At 37.2% G+C, this 17,193-nt stretch overlaps 1 protein-coding gene across 1 annotated transcript in view; it reads right to left on the bottom strand.

The window, feature by feature from the left end:
* Positions 1-17,185, bottom strand: part of LOC110021829 — a gene marked incomplete at its 3' end in the record, with an annotated part of 27,396 nt that extends 10,211 nt beyond the window's left edge. Inside the window, 2 exon segments of the mRNA XM_020720491.1 lie at positions 16,641-16,787; positions 16,907-17,185. Of these exon segments, the coding sequence (XP_020576150.1) occupies positions 16,641-16,787; positions 16,907-17,027 (268 nt within the window).
* Positions 17,186-17,193: the final 8 nt, after the last annotated feature.

Genomic DNA, 17,193 nt, shown 5'->3' with positions numbered 1-17,193 from the left:
CCGGGAACTCCCCCCGGGCCTACGGCCCGCAACTCTTTTCCCATCATGATGTTGCACTTGCTGAGGAAGAAAACTGTGCAAAACAATCTCGAGAAATCGTGATGGTCTATATGGGGTGGAATACAGTTACCCTCTTCATAAATGTTGATGCAGCTGTTAGGCACGCAATATATTGTTAAAATGTGCCAAGAGACCATCCTCATAATCATTCTCTTTATTATCAAGGGCATCGGATCTATCTCCTCATGTTTTATGATGCCCGGAGAATTCTCTTCCTTGTCATAAGCGTAGTTGTAACAGCAACCTCACTAAATAGTGATTTGTCCCTTACCCTGCATCCATTTCTGAGGTTCTGAATAGGTCTTATTTCTTAAACGGCATGCCTGGCCTAAGTCTCTGAGGTGGAAGATATGGTCAATTATGCTCCTTTGCTCGTCCTCCGAGAACACATTCATGTGCAGCTCTAGTCCTTCCAGAATGTCGACATATCTTCCACAAATTCTTTCAAAGTGCTCAAAATTCCCTTTGAACTTCTTCAGTTCATCCTCCGAGATTATATGTAGTCATCTCGATTTAACAAATCGTGGAATATAAGACTCAATCTCTTGCTGATCTTCTTGACTTTGTATTATCAGAACTGTGATGTGATTTATGTGGGGCTCGACAGGTGTGAATTCTAGTAAAGCAGGCTCTGCCACTGACTCGGTCTTTATCCACTTTATTGGAGGATGGGGAATGACATTCGTTATTGGTTGGTCATGTACATGTTCTTTATTTTGTACCACCGGGACGCCTGCCGAAGCTGTCTTTTGACTATCCTTTTCTCCAAGAGGTCCTGCATCAGGAGCTTGCGACGTTTCATGTTACGTCGTTACATGCGTGAAAGTGGTATCCTCTAGAATGTTCTGCTGGAGCTTCCTTTAACAGAGCACTGATGAGATTTCCCTCTTTTGTCAGAACCATGGATTGCATCTGTACGACATTTACTATCGGGGTGTCGGCTCCCCGAATCTTTTCCTCGTCATTCTCGAATTTTCTTTTATTTGTCACTGCAGTTTTTTCTTACTTCTGAAGCTGAGTACTGTTTTCAAATTTTTTGCCTCTTCTAAATTGATCATCTGCAGCAAGTGTCCCCTCATAGTCCATCTTCACAAGTTCAACATCCATGTCAAAATCTATGATGGCGCCCTATGCCATCTTTTCCTCATCAAGTGCAAGTTTGATGTCGTTTCTAAATAAGAAAATCAACCTCCTACTCGACATTTTCCTGCAAAAGATAGAAGAAACATCAGCGTGCTAAAATTTAAACTGAATAAGAACAATACTTTTTATTATTAATTATTTCTTTCAAAGTTGTTCGCATTTCATTTCGAGCATATAAATTTCAATTAATTTCGTGGAATTTCATATTTCAACACCAAAAAAATGTAATTTTATTCAGAAGAATTCATTTTATCATATTCATTACATTTTTTTATTTATTGGACCCAGTTACAGGCAATTGTCACATCGACATATCTCAGGACTCGCAACTGGGTCCCTCGAAACATCATGATGCATAGTACTTTTTTTTCAAATATCGTCCATTGATTGACAACACGGGTCTTTCATCCTGGCAATTTATTAGCTGACAAGATCCTCCGGAGTAAATTTTTTTTACCACGAACGGTTACTTCCAAATCGGTTCAAATTTTTCTCCTATTTTGCAGTGTGCAAGAATATGTTTTATGAGGATTAGGACTGTCACCGACTTTGAACGTCTTTGGGCGGACCAGCTTGGCGTGGGCTTGTGTCATCTTTGTTTGGTATAACTCGAGCTTTAGTTATACTGTAAGTCACTTCCTTTCGAGGCTTTCTAGCTATTCAAGTCGAAGTTTGGCGTTCTCTTCTGTTGTGATCTTTTTTGCTACGGAGATTCTGAGGAAGAGTAATTGCACTTCCAAGAGAAATGCCCTTTATTATGTTAGTTGTCGCCTAATACCGACGGAGACAGTATTTTCTCATTGAGAAGCATTGTCTAGCTTTAATTTTTGCTGCCCAAAAGCTTAGACATTATATGCTAGCTCATAAGGTCAACCTAAACTCGAAAGTTGATCTGTTATATTGTCTGATGACCCGTCGCTTCCCTTCGAGGTTGTGCTTCTCTACAAGGCTGTGCTTCCCTTGGAAGTGCAATTACCCTCCCTCAGGTTCGCTGTAGCCAACAAGATCACAACGGAAGAGAACGTCAAGCCTTGACTTGAAGAACTAGAAAGTCTCGAAGGGAAGCGACTTACAGCAGAACAAAACCTCGAGCTATACCAAGCAAAGATGGCACAAGCCCACGGCAAGTTGGTTCACCCAAGGACGTTCAAAGTCGGTGACTTAGTCCTAGACCTCAGAAAACACATTCTTGCACACCTCAAGAAAGGAGTAAAATTTGAACAGACTTGGAAGGAACCGTTCGTGGTCGAAAAAGTTTACTCTAGAGGATCCTACCAGCTGATGATTGTCAGGGTAAAAGACCAATGTTGTCAATCAATGGATGATACTTGAAAAAAACACTACGCATCGTGACGCTTCAAGGGACCCAGTTGCGAGTCCTGAAATATGTCGATGTAACAATTGTCTTTAATTAGGTCCAATAAAAAAAATGTGATGGAAATGATAAAATGAATTTTTCTGAATAAAATTACATTCTCTTCGTATTGAAATATGAAATTCCACGAAATTAGTTGAAGTTTACATGTTTGAAATGAAATACGAACATAACTTTGAAAACAATAATTAATAATAAACAAATATTGTTCCTGTTGAGTTTAAATTTTAGCACGCTAACGTTTCTCCTGTCTTTTACAGGAAAATGTCGAGCAGGAGGTTGATTTTCTCATTTAGAAACGACATCAAACTCGCACTTGATGAGAAAAAGGTGGCACGGGGCACCATCATGAGGGACGCTTACTGTAGGTGATCAAATCAGAAGAGGCAGAAGATTTTAAAATAACACTCAGCTTCAGAAGTAAGGAAAAAACTGTAGTGACATAAAAGAAAATTCGAGAATGACAAGGAAGAGATCTGGGGAGCCGACAGCTCGATATTAAAGATCGTACAGATGCAATCCATGGTTCCTGCAACAAATGGAAACTTCATCAGTGCTCCGTTACAGAAGGCCCCAACAGACACATACAGGAGGATACCACTTTCACGCACGCAACGACGTAACATGAAGCGTCGCAAACTTCTAATGCAGAGTCGCTTTGAGAAAAGGATATATAAGAAGCAGTTTCAGCAGGCGTCTCGGTGGCACAAAAGAAAGAACAGGTACACGACCAGCCAGTAGGGGATGTCATTCCCTAGCCTTCGATAAAGCGGATAAAGGCCGAGACATTGGAAGAGCTTGCTTTACCAGAATTCGCACATGCCGAGCCCCACAAGGATCACATCACAATTTTGGTAATACAAAGTTAAGATCAGCAAAAGATTGAGCCTTACATTCCACGAATTGTTAAACCGAACAGGTGCACGACCAGCCAGTAGGGGATGTTATTCCCCAGCCTCCGATAAAGCGGATAAAGGCCAAGCCAATGATAGAGCTTATTTTACCAGAATTTGCACATGCCGAGCCCCAAAAGGATCGCATCACAGTTCCGGTAATACAAAGTCAAGATCAGCAGGAGATTGAGCCTTACATTCCACGATTTGCTAAACCGAAGTGACTGCATATAATTTCGGAGGATGAACTGGAGAAGTTTCAAAGGGTTTAAAAGCAAAACTTTGAGCACTTCGAAAGAATTCGTCGAAGATATGTCAAAATTATGGAAGGACTAGAACTGCACACGAATGTGTTCTTGGAGGATGAGCAAAGGAGCATAATCGACTGTCTTCCACTTCAGAGACTTAGGCAGGGCAGGTCGTTTAAGAAAGAAGACATTTTGAGCCCTAGAAATAGATGCGGGGAAAGGGACGGGTCACTATTCAGTGCAGTTGCTGCTACAATTATGCTTGTGACAAGGAAGGGAATCCTCCGAGCATCAAAAGACACGATTAGGTAGATCTAATGTCATTGATAATAAAGAGAATGATTATGAGGATGGTCTCTTGGCACATCCTACTAGTGGATTGTGGGCCTAACGGTTGCATCATCAATATTTATGAAGAGGCGGACTGTATTCCGCCCCATATAGGCCATCACAAGTTCTTGAGACTGTTCTGCATAGTTTCCATCCTAGCAAGTGCAGCATCATGTTTGGGTAAGAGCTGAGGGTCGTTCGCCCGAGTGAACTCCGTGGGTCAGTAGAGATTCCTCTTTCGATTGGATCAGTGCTAGTACTTAGGGGAAATTGAGCCGATCGGGCAAAACACTGTGTTACAGGTGTGCTACGGAGGAGAGTATCCATGAATTTCAGAAAGATGGATGACAGCAAAGCATCGTTTGGATATCGTCCTAGCCCAGACCTTGAAGGTTTACAGCCTCTGGAGTTGTGAGACAACACACCTCTAAGCATATGTGAGGGGACTTTTGTCTTGGATTATGCCTTGGGAGGAGGGTTAGTCTCTACAGAGTTTCGGGCGGCCCACAAAAAATAGGACAAGAGGAGGCACCGATAACTTAGAAGCAAGGACCGCATTCTACAGACAGATGTTACTCATATGTATCACTTGATGTTCATCAACATATCAAATTCAAATTATGTTTTGATGTACATGATTCCAAAATATCAATAAAGTCTACTTTTGCCACATTGTGCGATTGATTAATATCGTTTAACTGAATTATTGATTCGGTTTTGCAAATACTAACGAACAAGGAACGATATAAAAAGATATGCATTAAACAACATGCAAAATAATATGGATAACAACATAAAATTAAACAAATTTCAAAACTCAAAAATGAAATAATGACAAGCTCATTTAACAAAACAATAATTTAACTCTATACGACTTTGTACTTGTTCACAAAATAACTCAAATCAAGTGACATCCAAAGTCAAAACAATCGAAATCAACCAATTCAAATCCAAGTTTCGATCAGGCTAGGATGAATCTTCTCAGTCTAGTGTCATTGTTGTCCTCAAATTCTGATGTAAATCCTTTGTTGGTGATCCTTAAATTCTGACGTAAATCCCTTGTTGATGGTCTCTAAATTTCGACGTAAAACCTTTGTTTGTGGTCCCTAAATTCTGACTTAAATCCCTAGTTAGTGGTTTCCAAATTCTGACGTAAATCCATTGTTGTTAGTCGTGTCTTTTTGACGTAAATCCCTTGTTGTTGATTGTCTCTTTGACATAAATCTTTTGTTGGTGATCGTCTTTGACATAAATTCCATGTTTGTGACATTCCATTTGGCATAAATCCTTTGTTGGTAGTCGTCTCATTTGGCGTAAATCACTTGTTGGTGGCTATCCTTCTAGCATAAATCTCGTGTTTGTGGTTATCTCTAACATAAATCTCTTATTGGTGGTCGTCCCTTTCTGACATAAATTGCTTGTTGGTGACCCTCTTTGGCACAAATCTCTTGCTGGTAACTGTCCCTTTTTACATAAATCTCTTGTTGGTGGTCGTCTTCTTTGACGTAAATCACTTGTTGGTGGCTTTCCCTTTGGCATAAATCTCTTGTTGGTGGTCGTCCCTTTTTGGCATAAATCCCATATTGGTGGTCGTCTTTGGCATAAATCCCCTGTTGGTGGTCGTTTTTGGCATAAATCCCTTGTTGGTAGCCGTCTTATAAATTTTTGGCAAAAATCCCCTGTTGGTGGCTTCATAATTTCCTTCTCAAACTGATCTCATTCAATCAAATTCACATCACTGATAAACAAAATCAAAGTGAAACAATCAAATCAAATGACGTAAACAAAACAATCAAACAACACAACCATGTGGCAAATTCTTTCATCCATAGAAAAAACATTTAAAAATTTTCAATACACTCTTGTCCTTGGGTTGAAAATTTCTTAGTGGAAGGTCCCAACTCAATTAATTTTGACCATGATTCGATTTATTCTGAGTATGACATACTTAGACAATTCTTTTGGACGTGTTGGTCACTTCGGTCAATACCAATACGCGTGGTGTGCTTGTTCAGCACGTCACACGTATTAAGGGTCCATTTGTTGATCTCATTTTCAATAAGGTCTTAGTCTCCTCCTCCTAGAACCTAAGATATAGATTTAGGTGTTTCTTTTTGGTCATCCTAACGGATTAGTAGAAAAGACCACCTCACATAGAACTTCCAACCACTTATTGACTCGTTTTTGTGAAGATCTCGCATGAGTAGTCCCAAGCACTCAACTCTTAGTTGCAAGGGCTAAGAACTACGTGTAGAAGACTCAAAAAATGGGTTCTCATTGGATCAGGAGACCTTAGAAATATAGGCCTTAGGAATACCCATTTCGACTTTCACACATATACATTTACATACACCGCACGAAAACATCATAATTCACGTCCCTAAGGCTTACATATATTGTATCACTAAACACAATTTTCAAAATGATTCGTCACGAGACCAAAATTCGAAGAAAAATTGAATTTAAGGCTTTTTTGGCCCGACCACCGGCAAACTTGTCTGAAAGACCCAGGATGAAGAAACGGATCACCGACGCGTCCTGAATGATGATTTTAGCTAGTAAGGACACACATATTGCTATAATTCCGCGCGCGCGCAAAAAACAAAAAAAACAATGCACGTGAATATATAATCAAAGGAGACGAGTCTTAGGCTCAGCCCCGAAGAAATTGGGGTTCAATTCTGGTTGGACACGGGCTAAACATGGGTAAATGATTTCAAATTTCAAATTTCAGATTTCAAAAATTAACAGCCCAATTTCACTTTAATAAAGTTTAATTAGGGGCTATGATTTGTCAAATAAAAGTCCTCCATGCATGGAAACTAATTAATCTCCCGCCCGTCCCGTAACAGACACTTTGGCTATTTAATTCGACAGACGCCTGATTCCTGGCATTCGATCCCTCTCCCGCTCAAGACACACCTGCTTCCACTCTCCCAGTCGAAAGCTCTACCTCGCCTGCTTCTGCTTCCCCCCACCCCTCTCGGCTCGCCGCTCTCTCAACTGAAGGTCGAGTCCTCGCTCGCCTCTCCTCTTTGCACCAAAACCCTCACTCGCTCAGCTCGCCTGCTCGAGGCTCTCTCTCGCCTAGCTCCCTCACCTCATGCGCTAAGAACCCCGCTCGCCTCTCTTGAAACCCTCTGCTCTTCGATCTGCGCCACAAACCACAGCTTGCCCCCTCTATTCCTCGTGACAAGGACCCCTCTCCAGCTTGGCACCCTCTTCGCTTCCCCTCTTCATCCATTGATCGAAGCCGCTCGTCACCGCTTCCTCTCTTCCTTGCTTGGTTGAAGCCGCCCGCCTCTTCTCACAAACCGAAAACCCTTGCCTACTTCGCGACCAGACTCCTTTCTACGACTTAAACCCTCGCCTTCTCCCCACCCTCGTGCAACGAAACAATTGCACACCTTCTCCTCTAAAACCCAAGCCGCGAGCAGTCTTCCCTTCGAAGTCGAGGAGAGCCCTTTCCCTGCTTTGCTGATCGCCAAGTCGAGCTGTCAATCGTCGGCTAGATCTACCAGTCTCCACCTAAATCCGACAAATATTTTTCGATCTTTGTTAGAGCAGTGTAAGTTTTAAGGTATTGTAACATTGCATTTGTGAAAGTCTTGTTGTTCACTTTTTGATGAATCCTTTACAACCTCGTCACACCTGATATTAAGGATCATTAAAATTTTTCTATAAACTGCAGCAGAATTGTAAAATAAATACAAATAAGAGTTCTATTTCACTGTTATAAAAACATAAAACAACCACTAATTGTTGATATCTTCACATATTTTGAGCATACCATTGTTTTCTTTTCTTTAATTTATAATCTTTTGAAGTATTTGCAGCTCGGTTCATGAATGTAATTGTTATAGTCAATACCTGCATGAGGTGTTACATATCGTGATCTTACAAAATCAGGAATGCTAGTAGGTTGGATAAGCTGAGTAAGGCATACAAATTTAATGTTGTGTTAATAACTTTTAAGTAATTGTTGCTTTCATTGTCTATTTTTATGAAGTATCATGGTGGGTGCTGATCGTATACTAAACTCCTTGTAATTTCAGTCTCATGTTGAAATAATCCCCTACAGATTCAATCATAAGTTGTCAAAATCTGAAATCATTTTCGGTTTTATCCTTTTTTATGGAGTTTAATTTGTGGCTTTATATAAGCATAAAGATACACATACATGCCACTTAACTTTTATGTAATTACATATCTAACGCCTAAAAAATCAATCTTTGCATACATAACATCCTATCAATGCATGAAAACGTGTATTTCACTTTCTTAGAAATTGAAATGATGGCATTTTTCGTTGTGGTGAAATGGAAGATTTAATTATTATTAATATTAAAGATAGGTGTTGGATATGTGAATATACATAAGATTTGTGTGACATGTATACTTCCCGCCAATGTTTTCGATAGAGGGGAAAGAAAATCTGTAACTTTCATACTTTGATTTGCGGAAATTAGTATTAGCAATGCAAATACAAAGACAAGACAGCATTTACATACACGCTTCTTAAGTTTTATATACTTGTATGTCTGATACTTAAAGCTTGAATTTCATATTAAGATTTAGGGGGTTGTTATTGCTCAAATTCCTCACTGTTTTGGGCACTAAATTCGTTGTTTTGGAGGAGTTTTGGGGGGTTGTTCTTGCTTAAATTCTTCACTATTTTAGAGCCTCTAAAAATATGTTAAGTTAATTAATTGTTGTGTAGCGCTGTGAATTACTGTTTGAGATGTTAAAGATGTTGTGTAGTGATGCAAGTTATTATTTAAAGTCTTAAAAGTGTTGTGTAATGTTGTGAATTACTGTTTGAGGTGTTAAAAATTTTGTGTAGTGATGTGAATTACTATTTTAGGTGTTAAAAATATTGTGTAGTGATGTTAATTACTGTTTAAGGTGTTAAAGATGTTGTAGAGTGTTGTAGGGCGTTGTTTGGAGCTGTAGGATATTTTATAACTGTTGTTTGGGACATTTAAATGATTGTTTGAAGTTGTTAAATGTTGTTTGGAGCTGTAAAATATTTTATAATTATTGTTTGGGACATTTAAATGACTCTTTGGAGTTGCTAAATGCAGTTTGGAGCTGTAGAATGTTTTAGAACTACTGTTTGGAGTTGTAAGATGCATTAAAATTGTTGTTTGAAGTTGTTAAATGTTGTTTGAAGCTATAAGATGTTTTATAATTGTTGTCTTGGCTCATTTAGTTGTTGTTTGGGCTCATATGAAAGCTGCTTGGGGGCTCTTCTCCTACTGTTTTTAGAGCGGTTTTGTGATTTTTTACCCACATTCTTGTTCATTAAGTTTGAGTACTATAAATCACTGTTTTGAGGATGTTTCCCTTGCTGTTTAGGAGGTTTAAAATCTGTTGTTTGGAGCTTTTTAAATGGTTGTTTGGAGTTTTTTAAATGGTTGTTTGGAGACTTTTAAAAGAGCTACTTAGGGCACTGTAAATCATTGTTTTGGAGAAAGTTCATGTAGCCTTTTAAGTGTCAATTTAAACACGGTTTAGAGGTGGTTATGGGGCACCTTTGCCTATAGTTTTGGGATTCTCTGGATCGTGATCTTATGAGGATTTAAGCACCTTTTTTTAGCTGACCCAATCGCCGTCATGCTCTTCTGTCCCGTCGATTTTGGGAGTTGGGTCAAACTCCTCTCTTCTTCCCCCCATTTTATTTTATTTTTTTAGCGTGATAAAGAAAGTGCTTATGCATGCTAAGAAAGAACGATAGTATCTCCTTCCTCGATGACCCTCTAAAAGGGGAGAGTAGGATCGATGAGACTATTCACCAACACTTGATGCGAAGTTGTCCCTTTGTTTTCTTAGGTTACTGGTAATTCTGGCTCAATCAAAGTGAGCAGCTTGTGAACCATTTTGTTTTTCTAAACAGTTACACAGATACTACACTTTTTCAAAAAAAAATTACACAGATACTACGAACAAAATTCACTTCACAATAACACTACTTTTGACTGTTAATAAAATTCTAAATGCATGAAAAAATTAAAAAAACTTTGATAAAATTCCATAAAGGTCCACTTGTTAATCGTCTCGATTGTGGTCAGGAGCTACCCTCGTTCGATAGTTTGGGTTGGTGGCATCTATCCAAAGATTATGAAGCACACAGCCCAACTCAAAGCCCACCCTGACTTGACTTTTTACAGGTCATTTTCGAGTTTTCATGTGTCATATGCTCTTTTTTATATGTAAGCTCGTATTCGATGTGCTTGTTAAAATGTTATTTATACCTGCTTATTTTCACATGTAATGCTAATATTGCAGCAGTAGCAGAGGCCCAGGTACACATTTTACACTTTTTCGCACAGCGTTTTATTTACTTTTCTCGTACATTTCATTTGTATATATTTTTCACATTACTCGCAAGCATATATGTTTTACATTACCTACAAAACAACAAAAATACATTTTCAAAAATTAATGTACACTTTTAAACCTTTTAAACGCACTTAATCCACCTCTTTTGGATTTACGAGAATCTCTCGAATGAGGTACTCCACGTTTGTTAACGAGAATTATCCAATCTAAACGAGTCTAATAATTCCTTTAGACTAAGTAAATTCAAAAGAAAATAATGATGTCGGAATTAGGGAATCATTTGATCCTAATTGGTGTCGCTCTAATTAAATTAGAACAACCCCCAAAAATGACATTTGAACAACAACAATAAAACCAAACTTTGACACAAAAACAGTGAAACATAAAATCTCAAACCAAAACATTATAAGTCTTGAAATTGCTACTTCAACAAGAAGGTTGGAGCTAACACTGTGAGCAACAAGACGAGGGCATACAGAAGAACATCTTCGAGAGAGCAAACAAGTACATCAGCAAACCTCTTCTTAGAATTAAACAATAACAACTCATAAGACTTCGAGGTTGCTCGTCAAGCAAGACGTAAATGCTCACACTCTCTTTAAGCTCTTGTGCAACCATATTGTGCAGCGTAAATCCTAACTCACTTTAGGTTCCAAGGTTGTCGTCTGGTCCGGTGGAAATCCCCCTATCTCTGCAGGTTATTTGCATAACCAGATATTTTGCAAGTGTAAAACTCAAATAATAAAATTGACATGATTGAACACTCAAGTAATATCATTTCCAAAACGCAGGCACATAGTAGGATAGTTTAGGAAGTCAATGGGGAACCTCCTAAGGATCTGTGACGACCCCTACCATTTCTTTTCTTCGACTCCTGAAAATAATTGTTCCTATTTGAGTCACTCCCATTTGTTTTTCCACGCCCTACCGTGAAAACCTAAATCTTGAATTCTTAAAGACTAGTACTTATGATCATTATTGAGAGTTTTCTCAAGTGACCCCAGCTATTTGGGATGTAATTAATTATAGGGGTTTGCATCAATAAGGAACTTAGAACACAGGTAAAATAAACTCTATTTAAACTTTATATTAGATAAGGGAACTTATCGATCACAAATAAAAGACTCGCAGGTCATGAAGCTTTGTAGACCAAACATATGTCACAAATCTCTTAGTTTGTATGATTGGGTCCATCGCCGAGGTATACACTTATCTTTCGGAAAGGTATAATATTCGCGGTATCGGACACGATTATATAGACTATTAGATGAATGAGATTAATTTGGTCTCATTTTTCAAAAATTAAAATACACTACTTTCAAAATCAAAACTATATACCACTTAAATTAAATTAAATTTAAAAATTATTTTCAAATCAAAAAGTCGACCGACACATTGGAGTCAAACAAAACATCTTCCATATATTCCCAAGGCTCCTAAGAATAGAAAGTTGAAAGCATAACAATTTTATTTTTTCTAGCAAGAAGGATTCAAATCATAAAGTAATTTATTTTGCACTACATATAAGTTATCTTGCCAGATTTGAATGCAACGGAATCTTTGTTAACTGAAACGATTGCACTAGCATCACTACTTGAATAGCATTTCCTTCTGATAAGGAGTAAACATAAAAGGGGTGTAGAAAAGTTAACCTTAGATGGGAAAATAAAAAAAAAAATCATGGATAACTTTGATAAAATTCATTCTAAATTTAAATTAAATTAACTCAATACTCCAATCTCTAAAGAAATAACTATATCAATTCACAGAATATAACAAATATACAACATACCCTCATCATCAATCTAAAAATACTCATGTCAAATCAAATTATCAAACCCATGTTGGCCAACATAACAATAATTACGACATAAATCATGGTTCACATCAATAACATGATGATGACAATGTCTACGTTCTCATTTAAAGATAAAATATATCGAAGGAAAATGTGTGGTTTAAGGAGTGAAATAACAGATTGCCTTTTTAAATTCCTCAGATGACTTGAAAGTTTTAATGGCGTCATAGGCTAACCACTTTGAATGGCCCATGGAAAATGCTAATTTCCAGACACCTCCTTCAACCTACTAATACAAGCATATGGTCAACTTAATAAACCACTTAAGTCTACCACTCACAACTATAACACACATGATTGTAAAACAATTACAAATCAACATTTCAATCTTCACTTACACAATAATAAATTCCCAACTTGCCATGGGCGATGAAAAAAATATTAAAAAGTCCACATGGCAATGGTTACAATGGCATGACAATTATTACACAAGGTTTATCCTTTAAAAGAAGCAACAGTAATGGGCTGTTTGGCAACCAATGGTATTCCAGTTATTATAATTTACTAAATCCTATAAATCCGGATTTAGTAAATCCTGAATTGATTAAATCAGAAAAACTGTCTGGCAATGGATTTAATAAAATCACTAAATAATATAAAATTGATTGGCAACTACCGGCAGAATTTAAAAGTCTGTTAAATTTGTTATAATACAAAATATAATTAAACTTTGATTATTTTATTACAATGATAGAAATTAATTATTAAATTTAATAAAACTCAATTTTAATTTTATTCCTAATTATGCTAATTAATATTTAATTATTCAATAAACTAATTAATTATTAAAAAGATTCTATTAAACTAATTCTTTATTAAGCAATAAATTACTATTTATCAATTAATAATTAATTAAAATGTTAAAAATAAATGAAAATTTAATATGTATTTTAATTTTATTAAATAACTATCAAATAGTAACATACAAATTTATCTAAGTTTAATTAATCTGATAATATATTAATTAATTATTAATTATAATCACATAAATTAATAAAATTAACTTAAATAAAATTAAATTAAAACCACAAACTTATCAGCCCCTTCCCCCTCTTTGCCCGAAATTCTCATCTATGTGCCCGCCCCTCTACCTATTACGCCCAAAACCATCGCCTTCATGACCAAACCCTCATGATAAAGTCACGATTAGAGCTAGTTGGGAGGCAACAACAGACTTGCAGTGTATAGAGGCCACAGAAACTCCCATCTTCGTTCTCTTGCCGCACCGCTCCTATACGAAACCATTGAGAAAAGTAGTCCTGTTCGTACCATTTATTCTCTCCACGCATTCTCGGATTTACTAAATCTGCATAATAGCAAGATTTATTAAATCTAAGATTTATGCCGAAAAGGATCTGAGATTTTGAAATTCGGATTTAGAAAGTCAGGATTTAAGTTGTCCAAAATGGCCACCTGGCAGGATTTAACTTAAATCCTAGTCAAATCCTGCTCTAAATCATTTACCAGACAGCCCCTAAATGTAGTGGAGCTCTTCTTCAAATGACCCGTTTGATGTACTACAACAAGAAATGCCACTAATAATGATTTGAAACAATCTCAACCTATTTAGTTCATATAAAAAATCTAGATCCTAAAGTTTTGCATGGGAATGGAAAGTATATATTATAGAGTGGGAAGGTGCAAGATCATTCCTCCGCTAGCTTCCCTACAAGAAGTTGTGTATAACTTTAAAATTATTTGGTTTGAGCATCGGGAATTTTGTTTACTTTGTGGCATGCAGGAAGTGTGGTCTCGGTGTAAAAAAAGGACACGAAAAAAGAAAAGAAATTGGGGGATGAGATTCATCAGAATGAGTTAAGCCTCTAACGTAACACTTTGTAAGGACATTTGAGCAGCTGCTGATTGGTCATAGAACAAGTATTACTCATAGCAGCTTCAACCAGTAAAATCTTGTTCATGGATTTGGCAGTTTGCAGAAACTCAAATATGCTTAAGATATCGTTAGTTGGAAAATATAAAAGCTGCTTTGTCCATAGCATGCTTGGATCAAATCTATAACAAAGCAGCTATGGTGTTTGATATAAACATCTAAATACTTTATTATAACATTAGGAATAATTCTATAACAAATTATTTGGACTGCATTTTGTCTGTCGGGCGACTTCGATCGGCCCAACAAATCTCCTTCGCCACGCCTCGCACGAATTGGACTTAAATTGGCTTGATCATGGACAAATTTGTCCAAACAACCTCTAATGAAGAAATAGACTGCTTGAGTGCATCCGGAACATCAATTTTGCTAAGGGAAGACATCATATTGTTGGGATGCGCACACGTAACGTCGATTTTCCCTTTTTTCCCCTTCCCAGAAAAAAAGGATTATAAAAACTATTTTCCTTCCCAAAAAAAAAAAAAAGGATTTCTGCCCTATGAGTCGGTTTGATCTGAATTTTCTTGTGAGTCGGTTTGATTTGAATTTACTTGTTGACTCCCTCCGCGGGTTGGCAGGTCTAATTAGACATATCAATAACTACCCATAAATTATCCTCACCAATCAACCAATCTAATTTGAGCTATCAAATTCTTTGGGTGTACCTACATATATGAATATATAGGCTGCATTATGAATTCATGCTAATCTCAATTCAATTTAAAATTTGATGCAATGAATTTAAAAAAAAAGCAACATGAAAAACATAAATAGTTATGATGTTTAATACAAAGAAGCATCCCAAAAAATAAATAGCAAAAAAGAGCCAATGGAAATCTCCAAACTCCATAAAAAAATTCCTCAATAGAATCCACTAAACGAGAAATATTTTCATTTCATTAAATTTGCAAATATAATAAAGATCTCAAGACAAAACAAATAAGATAGAATTATTCCTAATGTTATTCCTTCAAGTTGCTTATTGGATATAAGACAGGCCTGTGATGTCAAGATCACGATCACAGGTGGAAGGAGGAGGTTTGTGCTTCGGCTCCACTGGTCGCTCCAAAATCCCATCGGCACTCCTTGCCTCGCTCGCCAGCGCCTTCCTCCTTTGCTCCTGCTCATCGCCATCGCCGTGTCTTCAACGTCGTCCTAGCTGTACATTCCACCGCCATAAGCCTTGTGTGTACGAGTTCCATATCAGAGATATTAGGCCCCGATTCGCTGCGCTACTATTCTTCCATTTTTCTTTCGCTTCTTACTGCTTCGGCTTCTCGGAGAAGATCGAAATAGGATGACTTCTACAGATTATTATCTACGTTCGTGCCCTAGGGGCTTCGATCCCCTCACGCAGCCAATCGTTGCGCCTAACACCGTCGGCTTTTGTCGGTGGACATCTTCGATGCCAGAAAATTACACGAAAAATAATATTTGGATGGAGTCGGCGAGCCAAGGCGTTCTGCATCATCGGCTATCATGAGGGAGATCGGTGTTTTAAAAACAAAAAAACATGTTTTTCTTGTTTTTAATATTTTAAAGTATTCTCCTTGAGTATTTTAAAAACATAAGTATTCTTCGAAAACGGAAATAAAACAAAAAACAGATAAGCAATCACTTTTTTCTGATTTTTTTATTTTCAAAAACAAAAAACAAAAAACAAAAATTGATCCCAAACAACCCCTAAATTAATTTTGTGTGACTTTTGACAAAATATAACTTGTACTAAGAGGTTTATACACTGGTTCTAATTGCATATAACCAAGTAGGTCAATCTAACGACTGCGAATATGGTAATTTCTTTTCCTGAATTTGGTTAATCAAAGCTTAACAAGCTTAACGAATCCAATCCATCCTACCCCACTAAGAAAGGCTAGTAACTAGTGCAATAGGTTCCCAACAATCTGGGATATATGCAAAAGTTACCCTAAATTGCTTAGAGACTTTGATATCAAATGGATGACCAATGAAATGAATGAAACCTAAACATTGTCATCTACTCAGTTTCCATTTATAGCTTTAACAGTATATAAAATCAAAGGCAAAAAAATCATGAATATTTAAGATTGACCAAAATGATGAGGTTTATCAAAAGCGCAACTCCAAAATATGCATTTTCTAACCTGAATATCAAAATTGTTGAACCATGATCATTTTACGAAAGCAAATACAACATAACATCTAATTGTAGAAGAAACAATTCAATCTATTCACAGCCTGAAGAAAATATTTGGTCCCAGAAATTGATGTTTACAGGCACCAGAAAAGTAACAGCTTCAATGTTAAAACAAACGTAACTAGAGTTGGTGAATAAGTGAAGCCTAATTCACTGCGATTTGATTGTGCGGTTTTTAACAGTCCTAATCCTTTAGGGCAGCCGAAATTATAATAAAAATTCTCATAAAAACATAATAAAATTTGGGAAATTTACATAAATTATGTTACTCAACATAACAGTTATAAGTACTAACAAGGATAAAAGGACGCAAAACAAACAGACCTTGTTCATACCCAGCAATCCTCTCCTTCATCTCGGCAATTTTCCTGAAGCAGAATTCGCTGCACTCATGGTACGGATTCGATGCATTGATACAATCCGGATGCACTGCCCGCTCTTCGGGATCCTTCAAGCCGTCGTGATCTTCGTCTATAATAAAAACAATCGAAAAGAAAAAAAAAAAAATCAATCATGTTGAGTAATGAAAAGCAAAACTACTGCTTACATTAAGGACATAAAAGTGAGTGGAAGAAAAAAATAAAAAAAACCTAATTTCTCAGCATCAAGGGCTTTTGCTTCGGCAATCTTCCTGTAGCAGTAATCGACACATTCATGGTACGGATTGGAGGCGTTGATACATTCGGGATGAACTCTTGCTTTCTTCTCCATCTTCCCAGATTGGAACTCAGAGATTGATCAGATAAACTTGAAAAGATCAAGATTTGATCGGTCCACACGCAGAATAAGGAACCGAATGAGTGACAAAAATAAGGCGGCCCGAGCCATCGAATTTGCTGAGAGTTTCGTGCATGGGTTGGCTTTGCGGGCCGCCGCT

Source organism: Phalaenopsis equestris, unplaced genomic scaffold (assembly GCF_001263595.1).
Source record: "Phalaenopsis equestris unplaced genomic scaffold, ASM126359v1 Scaffold000149, whole genome shotgun sequence".
Classification (NCBI taxonomy): domain Eukaryota; kingdom Viridiplantae; phylum Streptophyta; class Magnoliopsida; order Asparagales; family Orchidaceae; genus Phalaenopsis; species Phalaenopsis equestris.
Note: the sequence above shows the minus strand (reverse complement) of the source record. Positions and strands in the feature narration are given on the sequence as shown.